Source organism: Prionailurus viverrinus, chromosome B3, assembly GCF_022837055.1.
Source record: "Prionailurus viverrinus isolate Anna chromosome B3, UM_Priviv_1.0, whole genome shotgun sequence".
Taxonomy (NCBI): domain Eukaryota; kingdom Metazoa; phylum Chordata; class Mammalia; order Carnivora; family Felidae; genus Prionailurus; species Prionailurus viverrinus.
In genome coordinates, this window is record NC_062566.1 from 34,838,885 (window position 1) to 34,853,109 (window position 14,225).

The window sequence follows — 14,225 nt, forward strand, 5'->3', positions numbered from 1 at the left end:
CATATGGGTTTATTTCTGGACTTGCAAATTCCATTTTATTTGTCAACATGTCTGTCTTTGTGCCAGTATGCAGTTTTGAATACTGTACCGTTGTATTCAGTTTTTACATTGGAAGTGTGAATCTACCAGCTTTGTTCTTTTTCAAGATTGTTTTGGCCATTCTGGGTCCCTTGAATTTCCATATGGATTTTAGGACCAGCTCATCAATTTTTGCAAAGATTGGGGCTCTTTTTAAAAGACGAGTATTTGTGTGTGTGCATATACACACACACACACACACACATACATATATATTTACATTTATATATTTCTCTTTTACATGTATATGTAGTTTACATTTTTTAAAAAGAACCCAAATCTTTGCTGAAGTTGACATTATATACATTATATAATATGTATTATATATACAAAAGGAGAATATATAAGTGTAAAGATATCTACATAAGATATAGATACAGATATATCCATATACACATGGGGCAAAAGAGGAACAACACTTTAAAGGTAGAAAAATAAGATGCCCACTGAAAAACTGAAAGAAAAAGGCCAAAGGAAAGCTACAGGTAGCTCTAATAATGTCTTCAAAATAGATGAAAAGTTTATAAGGAATGAAGATTAGCTTTATTGTTTTCATTACTCAGTTGCAAAAAAGGCATGAGTTTAACTTACAATATTTGAGTTAAAATTGGGAAGGGGGTGCCTGGGTGGCTAAGTCAGTTAAGCATCTGACTTCGGCCCAGGTCGTGATCTCATGGTTTGTGGGTTCGAGCCCTACATCAGGCTCTGCGCCGACATTGGGGAGCCTACTTGGGATTTTCTCTCTCTGCCCCTCCCCCGCCTGTGCTTTCTCTCTCTCTCTCTCAAAGTAAATAAATAAACTTCAAAAAATAAAAACAGAGAAGATATCAATATCCCTACTGATGTTACCAGTAGGGGCTATAAAAGTTTCATCTCCTACTATTATATTAAGTCTGAAAGTGGATAGTCATATTTACTAATGCCTAAGGGGAGATAGAATGAATTGGAATTGGAAGAGCTCCTGAAATTTCTTCCACTTAAAAATTCTGTCACTTAATGTTTGATATCAAAAAGTTATACTAAAAATCAATTTTTGGGCGCCTGAGTAGCTCAGTGAGTTAAGTGGCTGACTCTTGATCTCAGCTCAGGTCATGATCTCGGGGTCATGGTTCAAGCTCCATGTTGGACTCCATGCTGGGCATGAAGCCTACCTAAAAAAAAAAATAATTTTGGTTCTATTAATTCATGAATGAATTACAGTAATTTTAAGTTGGTTTCAGAACAGCTACTATATTGCTTCTTCTAAAGCTTATATATTTAGTAAATGGCTTGGGAAAGTAAGCCAGCTGTTAGATCTTCTTTTCAAAAGATTAGGTAATTTGCTCCTATGATCACTGATCATCATCACAATTCTAACTTGTGGATAAAATGAAGGGAATGTTGCAGATTCTCGTTAAGGTGTTGAAGTTTCCTAGTTTAGAGATGAGGACTTTTCCAAGCACATGAAGGATTCTCCAATAGTGAAGAACTTAAACTGGAATGTAAATTAACCATCCTTTTTTTTTTTTAAATTTTTAAAAATTTATTTTGAGAAGGGGGGAGGGGCAGAGAGAGAGGGAGAGAGAATCCCAATCAGGCTCCATACCCAGAGCAGAGCCCAACTTGGGACTCAGTCTCATGAACCATGAGATCATGACCTGATCTGAAACCAAGAGTCAAACACTTAACCCACTGAGCCACCCAGACACCCCAAATTAACCACCCTTACAACTATCCTAACTTGTTGTCATTGGGGAGGAGAGAGCATCATTTTTTAGCAGCCTTTGAAAAGCTTAGTTTAGTTAGACAAGAAAAGTTCCTAACAATTTAAAAATCAAAAGTAGTAATGCAAGTACTGGATTTAACAACACAATACCTGATTAAAGAAAATAGTTATCAAATATATATTCCATATCTTTAAAAAATTTGAGGTGATGGTAGTTTGTTGGTGGTGTTTGTGTTATATTTAGATTTCTTATTTTCAGTTGAGCAGCTGTTTTCCAGTTCTGTCAAGATCCTATGAGTTAGATTATTTTTAATGTTTATTTATTTTTGCGAGAGAGAGAGAGAGAGAGAGAGAGATTAGGAGAGGGGCAGAGAGAGAGGGAGACATGGTATCTGAAGCAGGCTCCAGGCTCTGAGCTGTCAGCACAGAGCCCCATGTGGGGCTTGAACCCACAAGCAGTGAGATCATGATCTGTGCTAAAGATAGATGCTTAACCCACTGAGCCCCCCAGGTGCCCATGTGAGTTAGATTTTTCAATGTTGTAGCCTCTCTGATTAGTACAAGGCTCAGAGAGGTTAAATATCTGCCCAAGAGAATACAGCTAGTAGCCAGTAGTAGAAATTTGAATTGAAGTGTGTTTAATTTCTCTCTGTTATAGTACCTTTTTTTTTTTTTAAAGATTAAAGAAAACAAAACAGAAAAGCAAGATCAAAAGGGAGAGAGGGAAGAATAAGCATTTAAGCTAACGTTAGGGTAAACATAGTTGCTATAATTCTAACTATCAAATCTAACTCCAAATTTTCAAAATAGAATGTTCAGAGAAAAATTTCTTTAAGTTTGCAGATGGTCATGACATAAAGGGAAATTAAAAATTATATTACAGTGAAATAATTTGACCAGTTTTTGGCACTTATTTTTATTTGAATTATGGGATTTTATAAAAGGAAATACTGACTGATGTTGAGGATATTGCCTGTTACAACAGTTGTTATAGCAAATGCGGAAACACACTCAGTATAGTAGAGCTTTAAATTTTCATTGGCTCATGCCAAGTACAAATCAGTGAATTCTCTGAGGGAATAGACTGATGTTACTCCGGTATGACATTTTCCTTGTATCCCCAAGTACTTTTTAGAAGACATAAGGAACACATGCCTGGCCTGCCCTTTAATAAAATCCTACCATTTTACCACAATAAAGAAAAAGAAGAAGAAAAAAAAGCCTATGTCTTTCACCCATCCTTTCGATTAAAGGTGGATTTGAGGTTATTTTCCCTTTTGAAAACCTAAAACCGTCTCTTAAACCTGAGGGAAGCGTTGGAAGTAAAAGTGTGTAAGCAGGCTCTATACTGTCTGGCAAGGAGCCTTTTGTAAAATTACAACTTTGGCTAAAACCAAGTTGCTTTTTCTAAAAAAGATGCTTGGTTTTAGAGACAAAAATAAACACATCTGTTAAATGGAGTGCCACAGCAGGTGCGTCTGCACTTAATCCTTGCCTTTCTGTGGTTTATGCCAACAAACCTAAGAGGTAATCTGACTTTTCCTTACATTATTTTAATTTTGGGCAGGGAAACCGTTACCCTTTAGTTTTACATGGGATGGTTCAATTCAGACTTGCTGTAAGATTGGAATATCTGCTACGTTTAAGGATCAGTTGATGATACCTGAAAATGTTACCTATCCTATTTGAAGATGTTTTGCATTTGTGTAGTTATTTATGTATTTTTGTTTTAGGGTTTTATACGACTGGAAAGAAAGATTGAAACAAGGGTGTGAAATTATTCAGAGTACTCCGTATGGACGCCCTGCAAATATTAGTGGCAGTACCTCATCACAAAAAATTTATATCACTTACCGAAGAGCCTCTGAAAACATGACTCAGAATACGTTGGCTGTCACAGACATATGTATTATCGTACCCAGTAAAGGAGAAAGCCCACCACACACATTTTGCAAAGTCGACAAGAATCTCAATAACAGTATGGTAAGTGACTTGTTTTGTACTGGTAAAATTAGCCACTTATGAAAAGAACACGATTTAAAATCTTTGAAAAACAGCAGAGCATAATAACTGAATTAAAAAATATGTTTTTAAAGATAGTGGATCTTTCCTTTTTGGGAAGATAGTTGTACTTTCAAAAGGAACTGTGCAAAAAGCAATTTGCTTTGTTTTTTCTTCCAATTTAAAGAATATTTTTCCCCTTACTGGAAAAGTAATACACTAGCCAAGGTTAACCCCTTCAGTTGTGTGCTAGATCCCACATACTTACGTATTTGAGGACATGGCTTCAGCAATGTTTCTACTTTTTAGGAATCATTGGTCTTTCTCTATTGCATTATTTACTCCAGCATGCAAAGCCTACTGCAATATTTACCATCTTTACAAAACTTCTTGACTTGTATGTTTGCCTCTGTCTATTGCCTCATTTCATTGTTCTCCTTTAGAGTAAAACATCTCAAAAGACGTGGCTATATTCTTCCTTCCTCACTTTGACTCTCTCTAGCTTAGGCTTTTGCCTCTACCATTCCACCAATATTGCTCTTGCTTTTGAATTCAGTGGTTTTAATTTGTAATTTTTCAGTAGGTTTTGACATAGCTGATCACTTCTTTCTTGAAACAGTGGCAGGAAGATAAGATGGATTCTCTTCCTGAGTACTCTGTAGCTCTTTCCTCCTACCTTACCCATCATTCCACTTCTGCCTTTGCTAACTCCTTCCCTTTGCCCTAATCTCTATATGATGCAGTGAAAATTGTACTCTTCTAGTTACTCAGGCTAAAAACCTTGAAGTAATCCTTAACCTTTCTCTTCTACTTTTCATCCAATTCTTCTGTAAATTCTGTTGACTCCAATTTCGGAACATATCTTGAACTTGACCAATACTCAGCCTCTCCATTGCTACAACTCTGGTCCAAGCCATAATCCCCTTTTAACAGGATGGTTGCAATAGTATTCTAATTTAGGAGACAGGCAAATTTTCATATAAAGGGCTAAATAATAAGTTTTGTGGGTCATATACAGTCTCTGTCACATATTCTTTTTTTTAAACCCCTAAAAATTAAAAACTAGTCTTAGCTCAGGTGTACAAAAACAGGCCTTGGGTCAAATGCATGCCATTGTGTGCCAGATCCCTGCTCTAACTGATCAAGGCTTCTACTTCTTCCTACAGCCTATTCATCATGTAGCAGCAAGAGCGATCCTTGTAAAACATAAATTGGATCCTATTCACTCCTCTGCTTACAACCCTTAATGGCTTCCCATCTCACTCTTAGTCAAAGTCCTTTCAGTAGCCTTAAGGCTATGCATGATCTGTAATTGTCTTTGTTCTTTTATTGCTGTTTTAAATTTTAAAAAGAAATGTGTGCCGCCCCCCAAAACATTGAGAGGGGGAGCAAATTGTAGGCCTATGAAGTGAAAGTTCTTGTTCTTACTTTCATCTTTTGTAATCCCTTTCCAGGATTACCAATTACTGATTTGGCTTGTGTCCTTTCAGGCCTTTTGTCCTTTCAGATATGTGTGCAATATACATAATGTGAATGAATTCATCCTTTGTTTTTCAAAAATTGGAACTTTCTGGGGCGCCTGGGTGGCGCAGTCGGTTAAGCGTCCGACTTCAGCCAGGTCACGATCTCGCGGTCCGTGAGTTCAAGCCCCGCGTCAGGCTCTGGGCTGATGGCTCAGAGCCTGGAGCCTGTTTCCGATTCTGTGTCTCCCTCTCTCTCTGCCCCTCCCCCGTTCATGCTCTGTCTCTGTCCCAAAAATAAATAAACGTTGAAAAAAAAATTAAAAAAAAAAAATTGGAACTTTCTATATATTCTGACAGAAGCTTTTTTCCACTATCTACCTTCATGAGTTAATAGAACTCTCTATTTCTTGGGGCGCCTGGGTGGCGCAGTCGGTTAAGCGTCCGACTTCAGCCAGGTCACGATCTCGCGGTCCGTGAGTTCGAGCCCCGCGTCGGGCTCTGGGCTGATGGCTCAGAGCCTGGAGCCTGTTTCCGATTCTGTGACTCCCTCTCTCTCTGCCCCTCCCCCGTTCATGCTCTGTCTCTCTCTGTCCCAAAAATAAATAAACGTTGAAAAAAAAAATTAAAAAAAAAAAAAAAAGAACTCTCTATTTCTTATAATAATTATATACTATTCCAGAAAATAAGAATAAAGAGTAATGATTACAAGTTATTTCCAGTTCTTCCCATTATTTGTGATGCTGCTTTGATCAAGCCTGTACCTTTTTCTTTGTGTATTTATTGGAGTGTCTCTGGAAGAATAAATAATTATAAGTGGAATTGATGGGTCCCTGGGTATGCTGTACATTTTGAAAAGTGTTGAGACATTGCTCTGAAAGGGTTGTGGCACTTTCAATAAGAATTCCCTTTCCTGAGGTACCTGGGTGGCTTAGTCAGTTAAGTGTCTGACTTTGGCTCAGGTCATGATCTCACGGTTCATGGGTTTGAGCCCCGCATTGGGCTCTGTGCTGACAGCTCAGAGCCTGAAGCCTGCTTCAGATTCTGTGTGTGTGTCTCTCTCTCCCCTCCCCCCACTCACACTCTGTCTCTTTCTCTCACAAAAATAAACAAACATAAAAAAAAAAAAAAAAAAAGAATTCCCTTTCCCTTGGGGTGCTTGGCTGGCTCAGTTAGAACATGTGACTCTTGGTCTCAGGGTCATGAGTTCAAGCCCATGTTAGGCATGGAGCCTACTTTTTTTTTTTTGGTTGATTAATTGATTTTATTTATTTATTTATTTATTTTTTATGAAATTTATTGACAAATTGGTTTCCATACAACACCCAGTGCTCATCCCAAAAGGTGCCCTCCTCAATACCCATCACCCACCCTCCCCTCCCTCCCACCCCCCATCAACCCTCAGTTTGTTCTCAGTTTTTAAGAGTCTCTTATGCTTTGGCTCTCTCCCACTCTAACCTCTTTTTTTTTTTTTTTCCTTCCCCTCCCCCATGGGTTCCTGTTAAGTTTCTCAGGATCCACATAAGAGTGAAACCATATGGTATCTGTCTTTCTCTGTATGGCTTATTTCACTTAGCATCACACTCTCCAGTTCCATCCACGTTGCTACAAAAGGCCATATTTCATTTTTTCTCATTGCCACGTAATATTCCATTGTGTATATAAACCACAATTTCTTTATCCATTCATCAGTTGATGGACATTTAGGCTCTTTCCATAATTTGGCTATTGTTGAGAGTGCTGCTATGAACATTGGGGTACAAGTGGCCCTATGCATCAGTACTCCTGTATCCCTTGGATAAATTCCTAGCAGTGCTATTGCTGGGTCATAGGGTAGGTCTATTTTTAATTTTCTGAGGAACCTCCACACTGCTTTCCAGAGCGGCTGCACCAATTTGCATTCCCACCAACAGTGCAAGAGGGTTCCCGTTTCTCCACATCCTCTCCAGCATCTATAGTCTCCTGTTTTGTTCATTTTGGCCACTCTGACTGGCGTGAGGTGATACCTGAGTGTGGTTTTGATTTGTATTTCCCTGATAAGGAGCGACGCTGAACATCTTTTCATGTGCCTGTTGGCCATCCGGATGTCTTCTTTAGAGAAGTGTCTATTCATGTTTTCTGCCCATTTCTTCACTGGGTTATTTGTTTTTCGGGTGTGGAGTTTGGTGAGCTCTTTATAGATTTTGGATACTAGCCCTTTGTCCGATATGTCATTTGCGAATATCTTTTCCCATTCCATTGGTTGCCTTTTAGTTTTGTTGGTTGTTTCCTTTGCTGTGCAGAAGCTTTTTATCTTCATAAGGTCCCAGTAATTCACTTTTGCTTTTAATTCCCTTGCCTTTGGGGATGTGTCGAGTAAGAGATTGCTATGGCTGAGGTCAGAGAGGTCTTTTCCTGCTTTCTCCTCTAAGGTTTTGATGGTTTCCTGTCTCACATTTAGGTCCTTTATCCATTTTGAGTTTATTTTTGTGAATGGTGTGAGAAAGTGGTCTAGTTTCAACCTTCTGCATGTTGCTGTCCAGTTCTCCCAGCACCATTTGTTAAAGAGGCTGTCTTTTTTCCATTGGATGTTCTTTCCTGCTTTGTCAAAGATGAGTTGGCCATACGTTTGTGGGTCTAGTTCTGGGGTTTCTATTCTATTCCAGTGGTCTATGTGTCTGTTTTTGTGCCAGAGCCTACTTTAAAAAAATGGTTGTTATCAATCGCTTTTTAATTATTGACTAATAAAGCAAGAAATCATTCTAATTTTAATTTGCATTCCTTTCGTTATTGTAGAGGTTGAGCATATTTTAATATATAACTGCATTGAATGGCATAATATTACTGCATTAAATGGATTTTGCCACAATGTATTTACTCCATCTTCTATTGTAAGACATTTAGATTCAATTTATTTATATTATAAGCAAAGCTGTTATGAACATAATCACAACTAAATTTTCCATAGAATAATTTACATTTATTGAGCTCTTATGTGCTATTCACTATTCTGAGTATTTCATATCCATTAATTCAGTTAATTCACAACCCCCTGGGTAGTGTTTCCCACCCACATTTTACAGAGAAGGAAATTTGAGAGTTAAAAAGGTTGTTTGCCCAAGGTCATTCATACACCTTCAGTAAGCAGGTGAACCAAGATTCGGACCCAAACTATAGAACTCTAGAACCAAACTCTTAAACACTATATGGCATTGCTAAATTATTCCCTTATGATATGTCCTGAAACTTGTAGATCAAAGCTTTACTTTTAAGATTTTTATCCAGAAAGGCTTAACCAATTATAATGCTACCAACAAAATATGAAAGTGTTGGGTTTTTTAAATATAACTTTGTAAATAGTTGGATTTTTAATCACAAATTTTCAAACTTATTTTCTTAATTATCCCAAAACAGATATGTACATTGTCCTTTTATAACTATGTAAATGAATACTTTGCTAAGATTTAAGATATTTTTTAAATGTTTATTTATTTATTTTGAGTGAGAGAGAGTGAGTGTGTGTGAGCCGGGTAGGGATAGAGAGAGAGGGAGAAAAGAAAAGAGAGAATCCCAAGCAGTCTCCTCAGTGTCAGCATAGAGCCCAACACGGGGCTCAATCTCATGAACAGTGTGAGATCATGACCTGAGCCAAAATCAAGAGTCAGACACTTAACCTACTGAGCCACTCAGGTCCTCCAGTATTTAAGATTGTATACATATTTATTAAGTTTTTATTATGGGAAGTTGATTTTTTTAAATTATTATTTATTCTCTTTTCTGTTAAGCTAGCAACATGAGAAACACTGAAGGTTTAGATAAAGCTAGAAGAGGAAGAACCGGGGTGTATTGATATGTGACTGGATATAGTACAGATTTTGAGACCCTGAAAAATATTGTTAACTCCCTCAGTAAGACAGTAAAATAGATTGGTGTTGTAGTGGTTAAGGTCAATATAGCCAAGTGGTTCAGAGCACAGACTGGAGCCAGAGTGTCTGGCTGTGAATCCTAATTCTGACACTGACTCTGTGACTTTGGGCAAGTTACTTTGTCTCTCTATGCATCGACTTCACAATGGTAAACTGAGGATGATAATAGCATCTAAGTTATTGTGATGATTAAATGAATTTACAACTGTGTCCCAGTACACATGGGATGTATGAAAGCACTAAATGTGTATTATCTGTATCTTTCAATTCTTTAAGAAAATTTTCTTTAAGAAAAACCTGCAACTTTAAGTAGTATCAGTATTTGTTTAAAATTTTTAAATAGGTAATTCAAAAAATAGATATTGACATGATCCAAATTGTATCGAAAAAGAATAATCTGCAGCAGTGTTACCCCTAATTAGATGACCATTTTTTTTTTGTCAACAGCCATTCACACACAAAATGCCCTATCCTTTTGTGCCATCCTTCCATATTATTTTGATTTGGTGATAACATGTGATAGTTGGAGAGATTATGATGGAAAAAAAAGATCTTGGTAGCAAACAGTTTTACAAGCCTTATGTGGTATTGATAGTGATGTCAAGAAGAGTTTGGTTTTTTTTTTAATTTTTAAAGCTTATTTATTTATTTTGAGGGAGAGAGAGAAAGCATGAGCAGAGAAAGGGCAGAGAAAGAGGGAGAGAGAGAAAATGCCAGGCAGGTTCCATGTCAGCACAGGACTCGAACCCATGAACTGTGAGATCATGACCTGAGCCAAAGTCTGATGCTCAATTGACTGAGCCACCCAGGCACCCCATAAGAAGGGTTTTTAAGCTTTTATGATACAATGTCCTGCTTAATATCATTTCAGATTTGGTTTGGAATTTTAGCAAGATTATGCAGGCTCACAGGTAACTTGCCATTGGTGAATTTTCCATTTATTTTGTGGATTTGTTGGGTTTTGACACAAAGTAAATTGATAATGTCATCAGAACCATTTCTAGGTTTTATTAGTTAATCAGGGTGCTCAAGGTAGACTTACTGCATTGAAACTGAACCCGGAGATAGGAATTTTCTAGGTTTTCTTATCCTGAAACATTGGTCCCAATGTTGTCAGAGAGCATTTATTCTCTACTAAAAGAAGGAAGAGGAATGTAACACAATGTGAACGGAAACGGACTCCACCTAAGCTAGTGGATTTGAAATCCAGATATGTGATTAGACAGGTTCCTTGATTCTTTGTGCCTCAGTTTCCTCGTTCACGATATAGGGGTAAAGTTGTACTTTATTTTTGTGAAGATTAAATGAATTAATTTTTTTTTAAATTTTTTTTTTCAACGTTTATTTATTTTGGGGACAGAGAGAGACAGAGCTTGAACGGGGGAGGGGCAGAGAGAGAGGGAGACACAGAATCAGAAACAGGCTCCAGGCTCTGAGCCATCAGCCCAGAGCCCAACGCGGGGCTCGAACTCCCGGACCGCGAGATCGTGACCTGGCTGAATTCGGACGCTTAACCGACTGCGCCACCCAGGCGCCCCTTTTTTTTTTTTTTTTTTTTTTAAATTTTTTTTTTCAACGTTTATTTATTTTGGGGACAGAGAGAGACAGAGCTTGAACGGGGGAGGGGCAGAGAGAGAGGGAGACACAGAATCGGAAACAGGCTCCAGGCTCTGAGCCATCAGCCTAGAGCCCAAAATATTTTTAACTAACTTAGGATACTGTCTGGTACACAGAGAGTGCTATATAAATATTAGCTATAAATTTGGTTAACTCTGCTTCATCAGTCCCTTTTATGTGTACTTAATGTCTGGGGAAAAGCTTTTCGTTTCATTTTTTCAACTGAGATACAATTGACATTCAGCAAGGAAGAGCTTTTTAAATTTAATTTAATTTTTTAAATGTTTGAGAGAGAGATGGAGAGAGGCAGGCAGAGAGAGCAAGAGAATCCCAAGCAGGCTCTGCACCCTCAGCACAGAGCCTGACACAGGGCTCCATCTCATGAATCGTGAGATCATGACCTGAGCCAAGATCATGACCTGAGCTGAAATCAAGAATCAGACGCTTAATCGACTGAACCACCCAGGCACCCCAAGGAAGAGCTTTTTAAATTTTATTTTTGCCCAGTACTTAAGCTCCTCCTAAAATTTTTAAGAAATATTACCAGAATAAAATCCCTTAAATGTTTATTTTCTTATCCATACACATATCAGTCCTGAGTATAGGGAAACTTGCCTGATCTTAGCAGTTGATGTCTTTTTTTTAAGTAGTGGGTTGTGACTTATTTTTGTTACCAACCTTTGTTTCCATTGACTATAAGGTGGTAAAAGCAAATTTTGTTCTTTGAAGCAGATGTACAGTGACTTCTAACTCAGAAAATTTTAAATAAACATCCAATATAGAAGACTTACGTTCATATCTGTCTAATGTATATGTAAAGAATTAGGAAGTGGTAGGGATTAAATTATTGATGTGTTGATAATACCCAGCAATAGTTATGTAGCTGACTCTTGTTTTTGAAGGTTAGGTAGCTTGAACGAAAGTCATCTATCAGGTTTCTAAACCAGGGAAAAAACCAAAAGACCAAGGTAATGGACATGAGATGTGTGGTGAATCTTTCCTCAAATTCCTACCTGATATTTTGTACCAGACTTATAGCTTTGGCCTCAAAAAGAATCTTCCCCACCCTCCCATTAAGCTTGTGGAAAGACTTTTCAAGAACTATTTGTTTTTAAGTTTTGGACTGTAAGACTTAAATGATTTAGACTTTGACTGACTTACAATGGAAGCATATTTTAGAGCCAGAAAAGATCTTAAAGTGCTCAAGTGGTTGAAAACTGCTAGTCTGGATGCTTTGATTCACACAGCTAATTTCTGGCAAATTTGTGACCATCTCCTCAGTTTTTGACTCATCGAGAGTATTTTTTTAAATATTATATCCAAATGGCTTTTGTTTCACAACCATTTAAGAATGTTCATATTTGAGGGGAGCCTGGATGGTTCAGTCAGTTGAGTGTCCAACTTCAGCTCGGATCATGATCTCATAGTTCGTGAGTTCAAGCCCCATATCAGGCTGTCAGCACAGAGCCTGTTTCAAATCCTGTGTCCTTCTCTCTCTCTGCTCCTCCCCTGCTCACTCTCTCTCTCTCAAAAATAAATAAACATTTAAAAAAAAAAAAAGAATGTTCATTTAAAAAAAAAAGATTTATCAGGATTGTTTAGAAAAGTAGAGTTAGTAACTAAGCAAGTAATTAAATCATGTACCTATTTCCTAAAAAAAAAAAAAAAAAAAAAAAAGACATCTGAAAGTGTGTACCACAAATGGGTACTGAATTTATAAGTTAAACATTTATTTGATTTTATTATTACTATCTTTATTTTTTATATAGAGAGAGCAAGTACAAGCAGAGGGGAGGGGCAGAGGGAGGCTAAGCAGGTTCCATGCTGTCAGCACAGAGCCTGATGCCATGCTCAGTCTCACGAACTGTGAGATCATGACCTGAGCTGAAATCAAGAGTCAGTCACCCAACCACCTGAGCCACCCAGGTGCCCCAACTTTAAGATATGTTTCTAGTAATTAAGAGACTACTATAATAGGGTGCCTGGGTGCCTCAGTCAGTTTAGTGTCTGACTTCAGCCCAGGTCATGATCTTACGGTTTATGAGTTCGAGCCCTGCGTCGGGCTTGCTGCTGTTAGCACAGAGCCTGCTTGGGATTCTCTGCCCACCGCACCCCCCACCACCTGACGTGCTCTATCTCTCTTTCAAAAATAAATAGCCATTAAAAAGGAATTTTAAAAAGAGACTACTATAACACCCTGTGCTCATCCCCTATATTTAACAAATTGTATACAATTTAACATATTTGCTTCAAATGTTTTAATTTGTAAAAAAAAAAAAAAAAAAAAATTTCACAGGTTTAGCCAAAGCCTCATCTTCCATCCTTTTCTGTCCTCCAGAGTTAACAACTAGCCTGAAGCTAGTGCATTTCATTCACATGTATTTAAAAACTTTCTACTATACATCTATAAATATATATTATTACTTTCTACTATACATCTATAAATATATATTATTACTTTGTGTACTTTTAAATTTAACATAAACGGTAATATACTGAATATATTCTTCTGTGATTTGCTTTTTTTAACTCATTAATATGTTTTTGAAAATTAGTAAAGTTGATACAGATTTTATTTCTTCATCTGAACCAGTGGAAAGTATTTCATTAATAAATGAACCACAGTTTATTTTAATCATTCACCTACTGATAGACACTTGGATTGTTTCCCTTTTGCGGGGAGGATCTATTATGAACAATGATGCAATATGTTGACTCTTCATCTAAAAATTTTTCTTGCTTTCCTAAATATTTTTCATGTGTCTCCAGCAGACCGGTATGTTAAATTGTGCTCACGACATTAAATTATCCTCATTACCGTGTTGGCATTTTGTTTTTATAAACGGTTTAGTATTTTTGCATCAAAAGAATGGATGTATAAAAGTCAAGTGGATATTATGAATGTAGACGAACTAGGCTTTTAGTTTCTGAGATGTGTACAAATGTATAAATAAGACTTTCTATTGATAAGTCCCAACTCCAATTCCCAATAAACCAGTTTTTCAAGATAACAAAAAACCCTCAATGATAACCTTTGTGATGTTAAGAAGGGAACTATATGACCACTTGAATATGGCAGAAAACAAAAGGAATATTCAAAAATAAAAAACAAGGACTTGGAGATACAGTAAAAGTTATGGGACTCTGGAGGAAAAGAACCACAGATATCAAAACTAAAAGAGGGTTTGCTGAAGTTTTTCACACACAAGGTTCAGCAAAAAGAGGAACCATTGTTCTGGAAATGCTTTAAATGTTTAACTTATAGAGTGCCTGGCTGGCTCAGTCAGTAGAGCATGTGACTCTTGATCTAAGGGTGGTGAGTTTGAACCCCAAGTTGGGTGTAGAGATTACTTAAAAATAAAATCCTGGGGTCCCTGGGTGGCTCGGTAGGATTAAACCTCATTCGGCTCAACTCAATTTTGACTCAGATCATAATCCCAGGGTCATAGGATTGAGCCC

General features: G+C 37.3%; 1 protein-coding gene across 12 annotated transcripts in view; it reads left to right on the forward strand.

Moving 5' to 3' along the window:
- The window catches only part of DENND4A (DENN domain containing 4A), a 131,943-nt gene that overhangs the window by 38,411 nt on the left and 79,307 nt on the right, over positions 1–14,225 (forward strand). For 11 of the 12 annotated variants that reach the window (XM_047863233.1, XM_047863236.1, XM_047863240.1 and 8 more), the window contains exon 4: positions 3,517–3,766. In XM_047863233.1, the coding sequence (XP_047719189.1) occupies positions 3,517–3,766 (250 nt within the window). Of the gene's footprint in view, positions 1–3,516; positions 3,767–14,225 lie in introns of those variants that run through there. The other variant, XM_047863245.1, reaches the window with a different exon arrangement.